At 35.8% G+C, this 17463-nt stretch overlaps 1 protein-coding gene across 1 annotated transcript in view; it reads right to left on the bottom strand.

Moving 5' to 3' along the window:
- Positions 1-2686: 2686 nt before the first annotated feature.
- Positions 2687-17463, bottom strand: part of LOC150079320 (male-specific lethal 1 homolog) — a 175271-nt gene continuing 160494 nt past the window's right edge. Inside the window, exons 7-8 of the mRNA XM_090382512.1 lie at positions 5559-5631; positions 2687-3129 (exon numbers count right to left, since the gene is read on the bottom strand). Of these exons, the coding sequence (XP_090238638.1) occupies positions 3027-3129; positions 5559-5631 (176 nt within the window). The 3' untranslated portion in view covers positions 2687-3026. The remainder of the gene's footprint in view (positions 3130-5558; positions 5632-17463) is intronic.

The raw sequence follows: 17463 nt of genomic DNA, 5'->3' as shown, positions 1-17463 counted from the left end.
TGATGAAAAAACAGACAGCAAGATTCAAATGGAGGCAGGGGAGAGCGTCAAAGGTGACCTCCACAGTGAGTGACCAGGAGGGCTAATTTTCAAGTAAACATTGATGCAACATCATTGTGGTGATGGAAAACTGGTGATTATCAATCCATGAAATAGCGTAAATTATAGGCATTGGATATGAACTGGTGCAAAACATTCTGATAGAGTAATTGGCAAACCCAATTACGCTGTCAAAGGTTTCTGCAAGATTGGTTCCATGACTTCTAACACCTAATAAAAATTTTGATTGGTGCAAGGCTTCCTCAAAAATGCTGGCATGTAACAATGCAGATCTGAAAAATTTTTTGGCAAAATTTGTAACCAAGGGAAAGCTATGGAGTAAACAGAGTTTCCTTTAGGTGAAAGGGTGAGATCAATGATCTTTTGGGATACCAAAGAAATAATAATGGTGGACTATGTTCCAACAAATCAAACTGTTATGTGAATATACTATGCTAACTTGTTGTATCAATTAAGAGATGTTATCGTCTAAAGGAATAGGAATGCTAACAAAAAAGTATCTTGTTTCATTAGGGCAATGAAATTAGGACTCAAACATCAGCGATTGCAATGAATCAGCATGGGTATGAATTGTTGCTGCATAAACCATATTCACCAAATTTGACTCTATCAGATTTTTTTTTGCTCAAACTTAAATTTCATTTGGACAGACAATAATTCAAACAAATAGAGAGCTTATAAGCCATGGAAGTTTTTTTTTTTTTTCAGGATTTGAAAAATCAGTCTATAAGAGCAGGATAATTTGTTTGAAAAAAATGAAAAAAGAAGTGGGATAACTGCATTTTGGCATCACTGGAACAAGTTTGTGCAGCTCTGAGAAGACTATATTTACAAAATAATACACAAAAACTAGAGTATGAGTTCACTGCTTCATAGTGAGGATAAATGTATTGTTTAATTTTAAGTAATTCAATATCAAGACAATTCACTTTAAAATGCTCCAGTATAATTTTTCAGTTGCCAAGAAGCCAAAAACAATAAAAGGAAAAAAGCTCCTTATATATCTTAGTTTGGCCTTTCAGCTAAGCCTAAAACTATCTTTGAAATATCAGTCATAATACCAGTTAAGAGAAACTAAAACTTTTCTTTGTTAACTACAATGTAAGATAATGTGCACTCTACTTATTACTGTTTTATCTGTCATGAGTTGCAGGCCATCACAGTCAGGTTGAACTGTACTGTGAGACTTCATTTTGCAAACAAAGTATTCTTAGAGCATATACAAAATTTAAGTCCAAGAATAGCAAATGGGACAGGTTAAAGCTCCTTTGCAGGCTATATTATTTTATCAGAAAGAAAAACCTGCACTAAGTTTCAGCCACCGCTGACAGATCCCAGTCAAGTCAGCCTGGAAATGAATTACTAAAAAGACAGAAGAAAATTAAAAATAAATAAATATATATGTATATATTTTAATAACAACGAGAAATTTCTCTTGTTTATGTCTTGCAGTGGGTTACAAAATTTTTTAAAATCATTAAAATTACAAGATGAGCATTAATGGATGTTGTAGACATGTCAGTACAAGGAATCTAATTCAGAGCTATTAAAGCTGTCATAACTGTTTCAAATCTTTCACTGACATTTGCAGTATGAACATTCATGAATACATATGCAAAGCAAAAAATATCTGAATATGCAAATAGTTGTAGAAATTCTGATATACTAATATATTTACTGATTAAGAAGAAAAGATTATTTCCCTCAAGATTGCATGAAAGCATTTAGTTATGTGGGATGTTTTTTTAATTAAAAAATCTAGGAAAATGTGATAATTTTATTAGCAAAGCATTTAAAGAAAATCTGTCTAACTGGTTAAAAAGAAAATTACTCAAAAAGAGCATTATATTTTTATACTTATAGTTTTCCCATTAGGATAGAGGATTATATGGAAAAAGTTAATTTTCATAAAGTAGCTATATTATTTCCATATAATTAAATAAGAAATTTATTTACAATATTTATAATGTAATTATATTCGTGGTATAATAAATAAAATATACCAAACAATTCTGCATGTTTTAGCAAGGATGTATGAAGTACACAATCTCCAAACACTGTCTATTTCTAGATTATGGAAGAAATGTATTCAGAATCCTATTTTTGCATATCAGATATGAGAAAATAATAAAATAAATTCACAACTGTGTTTATTGTTTTCCACTCTGGGTCAAAACATTAGCTTCATATAATAGTTTAAATACAGAAATTACATAATTTTTTAACAGTCTAATAAAAATAATATAAAATAGCTTGTTTCTGATGGTGATTCTTTTACCTTGCATGATTTACACTGCTTGATAATAGTAACAAGAAAAATCAGAAATGTTTCACATACACACACACAAACACATACATTGGAGACTTGAACAAAGAATAGTGTTCATAATTCAAGCTACATTTATATAAGCTTAGAGTATTTAAAGTAAATTTTAACTTTTATTCTTTTAATAAAAAGAAGTTATCCCTGCATTTTTAATTGAAACAGTATGTATAAAGTATTGTGCATCTAAAAATGATAAAATGTATTATTAATTATGCTATATACATAAAAACAATTTAATACAAATGCTACATCCTGATGGAGACAGGATAAATTAACACTTGCATTTGTATTATATCAATACTGTACTTCACTTTTTTTTTCCTTATGTGGGATTTTTTTTTAATTAAAAAATTAGCTGTTAATAAACCATATGTGAAAATGAAGTAGCTTATGAAATAATGTTGATTTGTGTACACAACTATGATTGCATGAAAACAAGGGGTAAAAAAATCCCACTTAAGGAGACAAACTTATTCAAGCTGGCCTAAACAAACACTGCTATATTGGGAGGGCAGTCTTTTGCACAAGCCATAAAATTGTGCTCTGTGATTTCAGTTATATTCTTTCAGCTAACATACTCCAGCTGAATAGTTACACATGAAAATATTTAATATTTTCAATATGTTACTCTACTGTAGTTTCAAGTGACCTTTGGCTCACATGTGGTTATGTAATAGTTCTTTGTCTCTGATATTTCCCTTTCTATTTCTTCAGGTTCTGCAAACCAAGGCAAGCAAAATTCACTGAAAATAAAACGTGAAATGATTAATAATCATTAAAAATTCTTAAAAGTGCAACTGAATATGCTAATTTAATGTGAAATATTTTAAAATATATTTAATAAGTTAGTGTTTTCCAAATTGGTACGATATCCCACAGTATGTTAGATTCACATCAAGGGGCACGTAAAATTCAGTAAAAAAATTCAGTAATGGTAAATGATGATTTCCTTCTTTTCATGCAAAAATAGTGAAGGAAATTCTCAAAGTTCTACAGCAGTATGAGTAATGGATCAACTCTTCGATGGATACCACTTGAATGCAGTAGTGATGCCTGCCTGATAGGTTTTTAATTTGGGCGGATATTTATAATTGTGTGAACTATGCAAGGTGTGTTCATTTCATACAGTAGTATGTGTGTATCTTCGGAAAAAAAAAAAAAAAAAAAAAAACATGGTTATTTAAGCCTACACTGATCCAGAGACAGTAATACCATCTATGTGTGAATAAGACAAACCATAATTAAAAACATTAAAGTGCCAAAAGGCACTAAGTATGATGAAAGCTATGTGAACTTGAGTCTGCATTTATTAGAGTCCTCAAATACCCAAGCTTCATGTATTCTATGCTTTTAAATCTTAGCAAACAAGTGCCTCCGTAGCCGAGTGGGCAGGAGCGGGAGTGCAGTAGCACACGCTCTTTGAGTAGACCGGGGTTCAAGCCCCTGACTGCTGAATACGGTCGATCTGCCAACCCGCACTGGACCATAATCAGCGTGGCAGATTATGGTCCATTTCCCTCAGCATGAATTGTTGAGGAGGCTTCCATCCTGCAGTGGGTTGATAATGGCTGCACTTTACTTTACTTTTACTTTATTCCATTCCTTTGCAGTTGATATTAAAGCCCAAGCATTATCAATTTAAAGAAAAATCAATACAGATCTGCAAACAAAAAGACTGAAGAAGTGAAAATTTGTCAGAGGGAGATGAGATATGCACTCAGGATGATGTTAGGACTCTGAATTAAAGGATTATTTTATATAATGTCACATTTTTTCAGCTGAATACAATTAATTTAAATTTTTGGATAAAATCACCATTGTTTTGACTTGAAGATTTAAATTTATTCAGTTTAGTTTTATGCTGTGTCCTTTAGTATGCATAATAAACACTGAACCTATGATTAAGAAGTTAAATTACAGATCATTTCTTTTGGAGGTACCTGGATTGCACTGAAACTCTCTGCAAAAACTTAAGGCAAATGACATGACATGACAGTAGATGAGGACATCAGAATTAATATTTATGGTACATTTGAAGAACCCAAAATAGCTAAATCTGTTTGAATTTAAACTCTTGGTTTTCCATCAGAGTATATATGAACAGGATAACCTCTTGAAATTATCTACCGATAATGCATATATTTAATTCTGAAACATACCTACGATAACAATTAGACATAATTAACAGAAGTAGACGACTAACACAAATCAATATGTCCTTCACTTGTATGAGATTTGATTTTATTTTGAATATAATGGTGCAAAAATGACTAGGATTATGATGTGCCATGACAAACCTGTACGAGAGAAGTTTGTGATGTTACATATTGAAAATGTTCTGCGACTGAAGCAGTCTTCAGTTTTTCTTCAGTGATATGTTTTCATAATACAAGCTAAATATTCTTATTAACATTACACATTGTTACTTGTTAATTATTAACAAAAAAGGCCTCCAATCAAGAATCGCTATGTCACTTTCTTGCATTCACAAATGCTACTGTAAGTAAATAAAATAAGACCCATATAATATAAAATTAAAATAATATTTTAAATAACTCTAATTTAAAAGCTGCAAACCCATATCAGAAGCAATAATAACTCCACTTTAACTCTAGAGCTTTCTGTAGCCTAAGCTCTTCATCAGCAGGCAGAAACTTGCATATCTCGATAGGCAAATAAACATACCATAGAAGGGTTATGACATGAATATACAATGAAAACATGTGACTTTCAAGGCAGACTCCATTGCAAATGGAGTTTTCATTGAGAGTCATGTTTTCATTCAAACTATTTTAATTTTATATTACTGATGGGATGTTATTTTATTTTAATTATTTACAGTAGCATTGGTGTATGCAACAAAATTAATGAATGTTACTTAATCGCTGTTACAATTGTTATTAATGTATAATTTTCCTTGCATTTTTCAATAAAAAGGAACCTATACTCTTTTCAATTTTTTATTTATATGTTTTCATATCTCAAAGGGATACCAGACATCCACTGGTCCTATAGGGTATACTACAAAACGCTACTGGATTACCTAATTTTACTAAATTTAAAATATCAATGTGATCAAACAATGCTTTAAATTAATAATAATTGGTTATGCATAGTTGAAATTCAAGATTAGATGATTATTTTTTAAATTATCAAAAAAGTGTTACCATACCTGGGTTCAAATGAAGGAATGGGGTGTCCAAATGCTAACACAGGTAACACATCTGTTATTTCTATGCACTGGACTATAAAAAAAAATAATAATTTTATTATAGTTACTACTTAAGTCACAAGTAATAAAGCAACAAGACAAAAAAAATAAGTACACCATATTTGTATACAGCATATGTATACCATAACATGTGGGACCTACTTCAGGGATGGATTTAGGACCTAAAAACAATAAAACAAGTTCATGTAAACATAGGTCTGATTTTGCCTTGTTTCCAAGTTACAGCCATTTTTTTGTTCTACAAATTCTTTCCATAAACTGAGTTAGCAGAACTGGTTCCATTCACATGTTAGCATTAGCAGAGGCATATGATGCAAGAAAGCAAGCTTATTCAGCATCAGCCAAAAAAAAAAAAAAAAAAAAACCCCACTCCCATTTCACCCCTCCGTTCGTTCGAAATACCTGTCCAGTTGAGCTTTAAATTTGTTTAGGCTATCAACTTCAACAAGTGATGGAAGTCGGTTCCACCAACCAGCCACCCGCTGGCCAAAGGCAAATTTCCGCACATCTATCCGACATCCGTCCTTCCTCAATTTGAATTTATGCCCTCTGAGGTGATTATTCTGAGAAAGATGAAGAATCCCATTGGCATTGAGCATGCTCAAACCATTCAAAGCCTTATACACCTCTATCAGATCACCTCGCCGGTGCCTAGTCTCCAAACTCTGTAATTTGCAAAACTTAAGCCTTTCTTCGTAAGAGCAACCCTTTGTTCCATTTACTAATCTTGTTGCCCTTCTCTGTACCCGTTCCAGCAGCTCTACATCCTTCTTGAAATGAGGCCTCCAGACCTGTATACAGTACTCAAGATGTGGCCTTACCATTGCCTTATACAAGGGAATAATCACCTCCTTATCCCTGCTAGAAAAATTCCTGTATATCATTGACAAGACACCATGAGCTACTCTTGCAGCTCGTCTGCACTGCTCAGAGAACTTCATATCTGCCTGCACAATTACCCCCAGGTCCTTTTCATTCTCCACCACTGTCAGTGTAGTACCGCAGAGTTGATACGTTGCTCTGGGGTTACTGTTTCCCATATGCAGCACTTTACATTTGTCGATGTTAAACCTCATTTGCCACCTCTCAGCCCATCTGTTCAACCTTTCCAGATCCTGTTGCAGCAGCATAGCGTCAGTATTGTCCTTAACGACCCTGCCAACCTTTGTATCATCTGCAAACTTGGACATTAAACTTGATATCCCATCATCAATATCATTCATAAACACCGAAAACAACAACGGACCCAACACTGAACCTTGAGGAACTCCACTAATAACATTAGTCCAGGTTGAGCAGTGTCCATTGATTACCACTCTGTCTTCTGCCACTCAACCATCCCCTTATCCATAGCAGCAATTTGCCTCCAATGCCACACTGCTCCAATTTGTGCAGCAGTCTTCCATGTGCAACAGTATCAAAAGCCTTTCTAAGATCCAAATATATAATATCAAAGTTATTCCCTGCATCCAGTTCTTTTGTGACTACGTCATAGTATCCAATCAAATTGGTCAGGCAAGACCTGCCCTTAACAAAACCATGCTGCGTCTGAGCTATAACTGAATTCTTGTCTAGATGATCCTGCAGTGCTTCTTTAACCAGTGCCTCCATTAATTTACCTGGAACAGAAGTTAAACTAACAGGTCTATAATTACTTGTGTCAGCCTTTGATCCTCCTTTGTGAATTGGGGCTACATTTGCACATCTCCAGTCTATGGGTACCTCCCCTGAGTCCAAAGAAGCTCTCATAATTATGGCTAGGGGTTTGCATACTTCCTTTGCTGCCTCCTTTAATATAACTGGATAGATCCCATCCACCCCAGGTGCCTTTTTTATGTTTATCCTCAACAATCTCTCCTCCACTTTCCTCTCAGTTATTACAAAATCATCCAGCTCACTGCCAATGTTTACTTTACCTACATCATTCTCCTTCCTGAATAACTCCTCATGCGTGAATGTAGATGCAAAATACTCGTTTAGATTGTTAGCCACCTGAGCAGGATCCTCAACTGTTGAACCATCAATATCCAGTGGACCAATCTGATTCATCCCTTTCCTTTTTGAGTTCAAGTATGTAAAGAACTCTTTTCTGTTTTTCTTTGCATCCTTTGCCAAGGATTTTTCATAGTCTGCCTTTGCCTGCCTAATCTCCTTTGTGACTTGGTTACAGACCAACTTATATCTATCATAGGCTTCCATGTCACCCATTAATTTGTATGTATCCCATGCATTTTTCTTCTCTGCCACATGTCTCATTAGTTCATCTGACAACCATTTAGGCCTAAACCTTGAACAATATTTCTTAGTTGGTATGTAAAGCCTGGTAGCCACCAAGATTAGTTCCTTGAATGCTTCCCATTTTGAGTTTGCTGTTGGTAACATCATCAGTTGGTCCCACTGTATAGAATTTAAATACTGTCTCAGACCATCATAGTCGCCTTTACGAAAACAAAAACCCTTCCCTTTACCTCTGATGGTAGTTACCTCCTTGAGTAAATCCCACTTCAACACACTGTGATCACTGCCACCTAGTGGTTCATTTATCTGCAGGTTCTTAATGCATGAAGAATCACTACTGATAATCAGATCAAGAGTATTGCTCCCTCTTGTTGCCTCACGAACATGCTGATGTAGAAAACAATCATCCAATAAATCCACAAAAGCCTGGCTAGTGTGCGAGTGACCAACCCACAAATTCCAGTCAATATCTGGGAAATTAAAGTCCCCCATTATAAGACTCTCTGATTTACTGGCCCACTCTATTTCCCTGTACAATATCTTATTATACTCATCAGAGTCATTAGGCCTATAGCACACTCCTACTCTCAATTTTGATTTCCCTATGCTTATGTCACACCAAACTGACTCGACACTGCCCTGTCCATCGATGTCGACTGGCTTCACTTCCTTGGATTTTATGTTTCTTAATTAATAGCATAACCCCTCCTCCCCTCCTGTCCTGTCTATCCTTTCTATACACATTGTATTCCCCAAATTCCAGTTCCGCATTACTTATATCTGTGTGACACCACGTCTCTGATATCCCAACAATATCTGCCTTTGATGTTTTGAGCAATACCTCAAATTCATCAAATTTATTTACCAAACTCCTAGCATTGGTGTACACGCAGGTATACATGCACCTGTTTCTATTCTTAGCTACTCTAACACAACCCATGTGTTTACTTGTACCGCAATTTACAAACAATATTCAATATTTCATAGATGGCCTTGCTTAGTTATGTAAACAAGATCCCATAGCATTCTTTGAGTGATTTCAGTTAATTCTTCTGACAAAGGCACTACATTTGTATCTTGTTATTAACATTTGATACTATACATTTACTATGATAATGGAGGCTTATTCATCAAATCAAGTGACAGCAGACATGCATCTCGTGTATAGACTTACTAGATACAATGCAGTCAAGCTAAGATGTTTGTATGCATATAACTTCCCTAATCGCCTTGTGCCAAATAAGAAGACCTTTTAGAGAATATATGAACGCCTTACGGAGAGTGGTTCATTTATAAAACGAATTTCAAATGGTGGTAGAAATTCGTTTTATAAATGAACCCATCAGCATGAGAATGGCAAATCCAACAGACATCTGGAACTTTAAGAGTGGGTGAGGAGGTCTATGATGAGGCGTTTTCAGGTGCATTTTCTGTACACATAAGCAGACAGCTGTTAGAACATAAAAATGGCTGACTCGGAAACAAGGCAATATCAGGCCAATGTTTACATTATTTTTTTTTATTGTTTTTAGGTCCTAAATCCACCCTTGAAGTGGGTCCCACATGTTATACACCATTCTGGAAGTTAATCAATCCAATCTGCAGAGCATACAAGACTGCATTAAACAAGAGAAATTTTAAGGTTATTTGTTGATAATTCAGATAATCAGTGTGACTAAGCTGAAAGGGAAAATATAGACTTGGTAAAAGAAACACTGAAGGGAAGCATTGTTACATGTGGCTTTGGTAAAAACCAAAGTGAAGCTTTCAACTGAATCAGTTTTACAAGTGCAAGTAATGAAATTCCATTTCTCAACATCAATGAATAGTTCAAGAGGAAAGATTCCTCATGAAGATAGGAGAACCTCATTCTCAAGGAGGACTTCATTCTATGAGATTAAATTAACAAAGAAGTTTCCTCAAAATGGCAGTAGTATCACCCTCTTTTGTAACACAAAAAGTATTCTGTAGCCTAAGAGGCCACAGATTTTAACTTTACAGTACAGGCATACCTCGAATAACGAATAGGATGCGTTCCACGAAATTACTTCGTTAAGCGAAACTTCGTTTTCAGAGGTAAAAGTACTATGGCCAGAATAGGGATACGTTCCTACGTAAAGAAAATGAAAAGCTTTTTTTTCGAACAAAGAAAGGTTTTATTAAATAAACAGTCAACTTACATACAAAGTGAAATCACATTTTAAAATATGAGTCTAAAGTTGATTGCTTATGCTTTTTTTTCTCTTTCATTTAACAATTGCCTATACGGAGTTATTGCATTTAACACTGATCGCTTAACAATAAAACTTCTTCCTAAATCAGGATCATTTTCACTAAAAAAATTTAAAACGTTTTCAATGTCATTTAAGCACCTTTTTAAATCTTTGTTTGTTAACACTTTTTCGGCAGGAACTTCTTTAACTTCGTCTTCATTATCTTTGTCTTCGTTGCTAACAAGGTTTTCTAAATCTTCCACTGAAAAACCATCACCATCATAAATTTCTAACATCCTCTTCATCGACATTTTCGAAACCTATTGATTGAGCCAGCTGGATAACTTCATTTCTAATTTCTTGGATGTTATTTTCTTCTTCTAGTACAACTTCTGGCCATATTTTGTGCCAAACTCCATTTAAGCATTTCTTAGTGACTTCTTTCCAAGAACTATCAATGTTTTCAATTGCCTTTTTAATGGTGTAGTTTTTCCAAAAAGTTTTAACTGTCATTTCCTCTTTATCCTCTAGTTCAGTTAAATTGCTTAATGTTCGACGCAGATAATAAGCTTTAAATGTTGCTATCACTCCCTGATCCAATGGTTGAATCAGGGAAGTTGTGTTTGCTGGAAGAAACACAACTTTGACAGGAATGCATGTGTCCAACGTGTTAAGATCAGTAGGATGTCCCGGAGCATTGTCTAACAACAAAAGAGCTTTTTCTTCAAAGTTGTTTTTTTGACAATACCGTTTTACTTCAGGACAAAAGTGGTTAACAAACCAATCAGTAAATAACCCCTTGGTAACCCACGCTTTTCTATTTGCTTTCCATATTACAGGTAAATTCATTTTTATGTTACCTTTTAACGCCCTCGGATTTTCTGAATGGTAAACTAATAACAATTTTAATTTATAATCGCCAGAGGCATTTGATCCAAAGAGTAACGTTAAACGGTCTTTGGCTGCTTTGAACCCAGCAGCTGGTTTTTCTTCAATAGAAATGAAACTTTTTGTTGGTAGCCGTTTCCAGAACAAAACGCTTTCGTCAACACTGAACACCAAATTTGGTGGATAATTTTCACGTTCAATTATTTCCTTTAGTTTTTCTGAAAACTTATTTGCGGCTTCTCCTGTTAATTTTACACTATGAACCCTGGCCCGTTTTTTAAATTTCTCGAACCAACCACGAGAAGCCCAAAAGGTTTCCGTAATTTCGTCAGTTTGTTTAGATTTCAGGTGATTAAACTGGAATATTTTTTTAATGTTAAATGGGGCTTGAAATTGCGGACTTCGTTATATCGAAGCTTCGTTATCAGAGGTAACGTTAACTGAGGTATGCCTGTATTTGGAAAAAGTATTCAGTTTTTGAATTGTGCTTGAAGTGTACTAATGTTTGACCATTTATCATTAGGTTGCAATGCTTATTAATTTTATTTCTTTGTTTTTTTTTATGATAAATGAAAATTTTGCAAATGTCATATTTTTTGGCCATTAAAAATACTCATTATGAAAAAGTTTATTAATTATACTTCAATTTTCAGAAAAATGTTGGCAACAAAATAAAAACATAAAACAATTAATCTCTGCCAAATTTAAGTTTGTGGAGCCATTAATTGCACAATACTTCAGAATTACTCCAACGCAACAAAATAAGCTAATATTTATTAAAAATACTTTGAAATTAACCTATTTTAATGAAAAAAGAATCATTGTGCACCTTCCCACAAAACAATAGAAAATGGAAGTAAATTTCCACTTTTGCCTTACAAAATTTTTTGAGGCAATTTCCACTCAGTATGGCTAAATTTAATTAATTTATATTAAATTTATAGCCTATTAATTTTACCTGTGTATGTAATGATTCTTATAAATATAAAATAGTAACAACGAAATCATTCACATTTTTCTTAAGAATAGCCTCTTTCACATATTACCACCTGAATGTGAATTGTGCTAAGAAATGCCAATTGAAAATTGATGCCTGCTATATTTTTTTTGGGGGGGGGGGAATCACAGTGGACAAGCATATGGTATTCTCTCTGATAACATATGTAAAATATGTATAATGTATTTAGGAAGGATAGGGTAGATAGAAGGGGTGGGGGTAATGCTTCTTATCAGAAGCAGCCTGAGTGCAATGATAGCTTTCCCGGATTCAGATGTTTCACATGCTAGTATAGAATCTGCATGGTGTGAGATAGTTGGAAACAAAGGTATAATGCGAGTAGGAGTAATCTACAGACCAGGTGATTGTGAAGATTATGACGAAAGCCTCTACATGCAAATGGAATGGGCAAGTAAGTGTCAATGTCTTATTATGGGTGATTTTCATTTGCCTCTAACTGATTGGAGTAAATTGGAAGGAAACTCGACATGAGGAACAAAATTTTTAAATCAACTAGATGACTGTTATTTGTATCAACATATCAGGGAAAGTACTAGAGAAAAGAATATCCCAGACCTCATCATCACCCATGAATCAGATGACATAACAGGGCTGATCGTAGAGGAACCAGCAACAGGAAGTGACCACAGAGTTCTATGGTGGATGATGAAGAGAGAGGTAGCAGTAGTAAAAGGCAAAGGAATGGGTTTTAATTTCAGAAAAGGAAATTATGATGCCTTAAGGTGCTACGTGGCCTCTACTAACTGGGTAGATATCGCACAGAGAATGAATACATTTGAACTGTGGTATACTTTTAAAACATTAATCACAGATACCTTGAATGAGTACTGTATTTACCATTAAAAAAATACTCCACGAGGAGGGTTCCAAGTGGAACCCTCCTCGTGGAGTATTTTAAAAATACTTAAAAATACTTTTATTCAACTGAAGCCTATAACAGCTACAAGATGACCTGTAATAGAGCCACAGAAAAGGTTCGATAGGCAAAGGCAGTTTATGAGAAATCACTAGCAAACAGAGTAAAGATGGGGGATAAGGAATTCTTCACATATATAAATGCCAAGAAGAGCAGGACAAACCAGATCGGACCTTTACGTAGGGAAAAGGGGACAGTATTAAATACACCAGCTGCTGTTGCAGATGAACTCAACAGTTATTTTGCATCGATATTTACAAATGAAAAACCTTTTGTGGCAATGGAAAATTGTGGGAGCGAAGTTGAAAAATATGTAATTAATGATATTGAAATTTCGCAAGATTATTTAATGAAAAAAACTTTCGAGCCTACAGGCCAGTAAGGCTCCTGGAATTGATGGAATATACCCTATAATCTTAAGGGAGGCGGCAAGTGAGTGCATTGATCCATTGAAGCTAATTATGCGAGCATCACTAGACTCTGGGGAGATTCCCTTGGATTGGAAAAGTGTCAATGTATCTCCCATACATAAGGGTGGCTCTAAGAGTGAAGTGGGAAATTATCGACCTGTCATTCTGACTTCAGTGGTAGGGAAAATCATGGAGGCCAATGATCAAGGGTAGAATTCAGGATCATTTGGATCGAATTGAAATTCTCAAGGATACTCAGCATGGTTTTGTAAAGGAAAAATCAGGTTTAACAAATCTGGTTCACTATTTTGAAAGGGTCACTCACGAGCTGGATTTAGGGAATAATTTCGATATTGTTTATTTAGATTTCAGCAAAGTTTTTGACTCAGTTCCACATGAGTGGTTGCTTTATAAGCCGGAACAGGTTGGAATCACTGGGAAAATCCTTAGATGGATAGCAGGATGGCTTCAGGGCAGGAGGCAGTGGGTTGTGATAAATGGCTATTCCTCAGATTGGGTTGATGTAAGAAGTGGGGTTCCCCAAGGATCAGTATTAGGACCACTGTTGTTTTTAATTTTCATAAACAACATCGATGAAGGGATAGAAGGCATGATGTCTAAATTTGCAGATGATGTTAAAATTGGTAGAGTAGTTAATGATCACTGTCAAGCTGAGCTTCTTCAGAAAGATCTAGATAGACTTCAGGAATGGTCAGAAAAATGGAAGCTATGCTTTAATCTAACAAAGTGTAAGGTATTACACCTGGAAAACAGTAATCCCAAAATAACTTATTCACTTGGTGGAGTTCAACTAAACCCAGTACTGGACGAAAGGGACTTGGGTGTTACGATACGGTCAGACATGAAATTCTCTGAGCACTGTAAACAGGTTGCAAGGAAGACCCCTGGTGTCCTATCGATGATCTATCGAACTTTTGCAAGTAGAGATAGGGACGTGATTATCCCATTATGATGGGGATTATCATGTCCCTATACTCGGTCTCCATACTTGAACACAGTATGGAGACTGCACCTAAAGAAAGACCGAACTTCTTGAAAGGGTGCAAAGACCGGTAACTCGCCTGGTGAGATCGGCAAAAGGGCGTCCTTATGAAGAAAGACTCCGAATATGTGGGTTGCATTGTCTGGAAACTAGACACCTTAGAGGAGATTCGATTGAGGTGTTTAAGGCTCTGAGAGGCATCAGTAAAATGAATGAGGACGAAATTTTCAAGATTATAAATGATGCTAGAACTAGGGGACATAAATTCAAGTTAAGGGGGGAAATGTTTAGATTGGACTGCAGGAAGTTTTATTTCAGCCAGCGAGTTATAAATTACTGGAACAAGTTGCCTACATGGGTGGTAGAGGCTGACAGTTTGGGGAAATTCAAAGGTCATCTGGATAGTACCTTCGGGTCAGGGAAGCACATAGGATGATAGGTTTAATTTCCTTTTCTTTTATTAATTATTATCATTATTTATTTATTTTTTTTATCATTGTTTTATTCGGTTTTTTTTTTTTTTTTTTTTTGCCTGGTGCAGCACAAGCCATAGGCTTTCTTGCACCATGTTGTTGTTGTTGTGTTTAACGACACATAGGCTGCTAGGGCCATATTGTGTCTTTCTAATGGTGAATATGGAATATTAGCTTAATTGTGATAACTATATTTTATGATATATTCCTATACGATTTAGGAAAGTAAAGAGTTCTTTTTGATTAAAATCATCTCCCAGAATCTGTAATAAATTTACTGATGACTGCGTATTAGAAATTGACTTAAAGATGTCTAAACGGATGGTTTGAAAGTGGGGACAGTCCACTAACAAATGTCGAATGGTCAGTTGTACTTGACATGATGTACATTGGGGAGCGCTGTCATTAGTTAATAGATACAGGTGAGTGAGATGAGTGTGCCTTCCTTAGCCTTCCTAAAATTATTTCATCTCGCCTGTTTTTTCTGAAGCTGGATTGCCACAGCTTTGGTTCCGGTTTTATTTGGTAGAGTTTATTTCCTGGATAATCTTTCCAGATTAATGACCAGCTGTTATAACATGCTTTACGGATAATGTGTTTGTAATCCGTATATGGAACTTGAAAAGTCTGCGAAATAGTGGTTTCTGGTTGTTTGGCTGCATGATCTGCTCTTTCATTGCCGGCTATTCCAGAATGTCCTGGGATCCAGCAGAATGTCACAGTTTGGTTCAATTCCATACAGGCAAGTAACTTAGAATGAATCTGTTTTACTACAGGGTGAGAGGATTTGGTATTAGTATTTATGGCAGAGACAGCACTGAGTGAGTCAGTGAATATTAAAGCAGACGGAATTAGATGTTCAATAATGTGATCCAGAGCTAAGTTTATAGCATAGAGCTCAGCAGTGAAGATACTGCATTCTATTGGCAATGAGACAGAAGTGCTAAATGATGGGAAGATTGCAGCAGCACCTACTTGGGTCTCAGTTTTTGATCCATCTGTATAGATTTCACATGCGTTTGAATTAGAAAGAGTGTAAGTTGCATGTAACTGTGCGATATTGGAAGGAGACAGCGTGTTCTTTCCCCACTGTTGAAAGTAGTCATCATATATTGCACAGATATTTTCCCAGGGTGGATCTGGTGGTGTTTTGTCCTGAAATATATTGCTGATGTCTATGTTCCATGATTGAGCCAGTTCCTTAAATCTAAGTGGAGCAGGTCGGTTTTCATTAGGTTTACTGATATAAAATGACTCGCATTCAGTATTGTAGAGACATCTCCAACAAGGATGAGAGGGCAGACTACGGATTTTTGCGGCATACATCAGAAGTAATGATTTTCTGCGAAGATGTAAGGGAGGTTCATGAGCTTCGATGTACAGGCTCTGAACCGGGGAGGTTCTGAATGCGCCTAGAGCGACTCTCAAAGCACAGTGCTGGATGGTGTTTGGTCGTTCTAAAGTACTTTTCCTCGCTGAATCATATACTGGAGAGGCATAGTCCAAGCAAGACCTGATGAGAGCTCTATACAGATGGATGAGGGTATGACGATCAGCACCCCATGACATGGATGACACACACCGAAGGATATTCAATTTCTTCAAGCAGATGGTACGAAGATAGGCCACATGTGCTTGAAAGTTCAGTTTCCTATCTAGTATCAGACCAAGGAAACGGATATTGTGAGCAAGAGGAATTGGCACGTTATTTATCTTTAGCTCTGGATCAGGATGAAGTGACCGAAGTTTGCAGAAATGAGTGGTAGTGGTTTTCTGTTCAGCGAGATTATATCCATTTCGTAAGGTCCAGGATTGAATTTTCGTTAAAGCAATTTGTAGCTGTCTTTCGATAGTATTCATGCTTTGCGATTGGCAGGATATAGTGAGATCGTCAGCATACATGTATACTTCAATCATTTTTGGAAGTTCTTCCAAAATATTGTTGATCCTAATCGCAAATAGGGTTGGACTCAATATGGAACCCTGTGGGACACCCTCTTCTTGAATGTGAGATGTTGACAGCATGTTTTTATATCGGACCTGAAATGTACGCAATTTTAAAAAGTTCTGAATTATTAAAGGGAGATGTCCTCTCAGCCCCAACTGATGCATATCTTTAATAATACCATGATGCCATGTGGTGTCAAATGCTTTATGAATATCCAGGTTGACCATCACTAGATGTTGTTTTCTCACGAAGGCATTACGAATGTTGGATTCAATTTTTACAAGTACATCTAGGGTGGACCTGTTTTTACGGAAGCCATATTGGTGATCAGAAAGGAGATTTTCAGAGTCTAGAATCCAGGTGAGCCTCTTATGTACCATCCTTTCAAAGATTTTTCCCAGACAGCTTGTCAACGATATTGGTCTGTAATTCTCAACTAGAGAAGGATCTTTGCCTGGTTTTGGAATAGCACAAATATAGGAATGACGCCATGACAGAGGATACGTATTTTCAGAGAAGATCCGGCTATAAAAGAGTAATAGTGTGCCGAGATCGGCTTCACACAGATGCTTCAGCATACTGTAGTGAATGCCGTCTGGTCCTGCTGCGCTGTTCGGAGATTTGCTCAAAGATTCTCTCAGTTCAGATAGAGTAAACAGCTGGTTATATGGAAGCGAAAGTCTAGTTGCGAAATTAAACTTATGACGTTCTGATTCAGTTTTACTGCGTTGAAAGGAG

This window comes from Mastigoproctus giganteus, chromosome 10 (assembly GCF_048544385.1).
Source record: "Mastigoproctus giganteus isolate SK-2022 chromosome 10, ASM4854438v1, whole genome shotgun sequence".
NCBI lineage: Eukaryota > Metazoa > Arthropoda > Arachnida > Uropygi > Thelyphonidae > Mastigoproctus > Mastigoproctus giganteus.
This window is presented reverse-complemented; position numbering and strand designations above follow the sequence as displayed.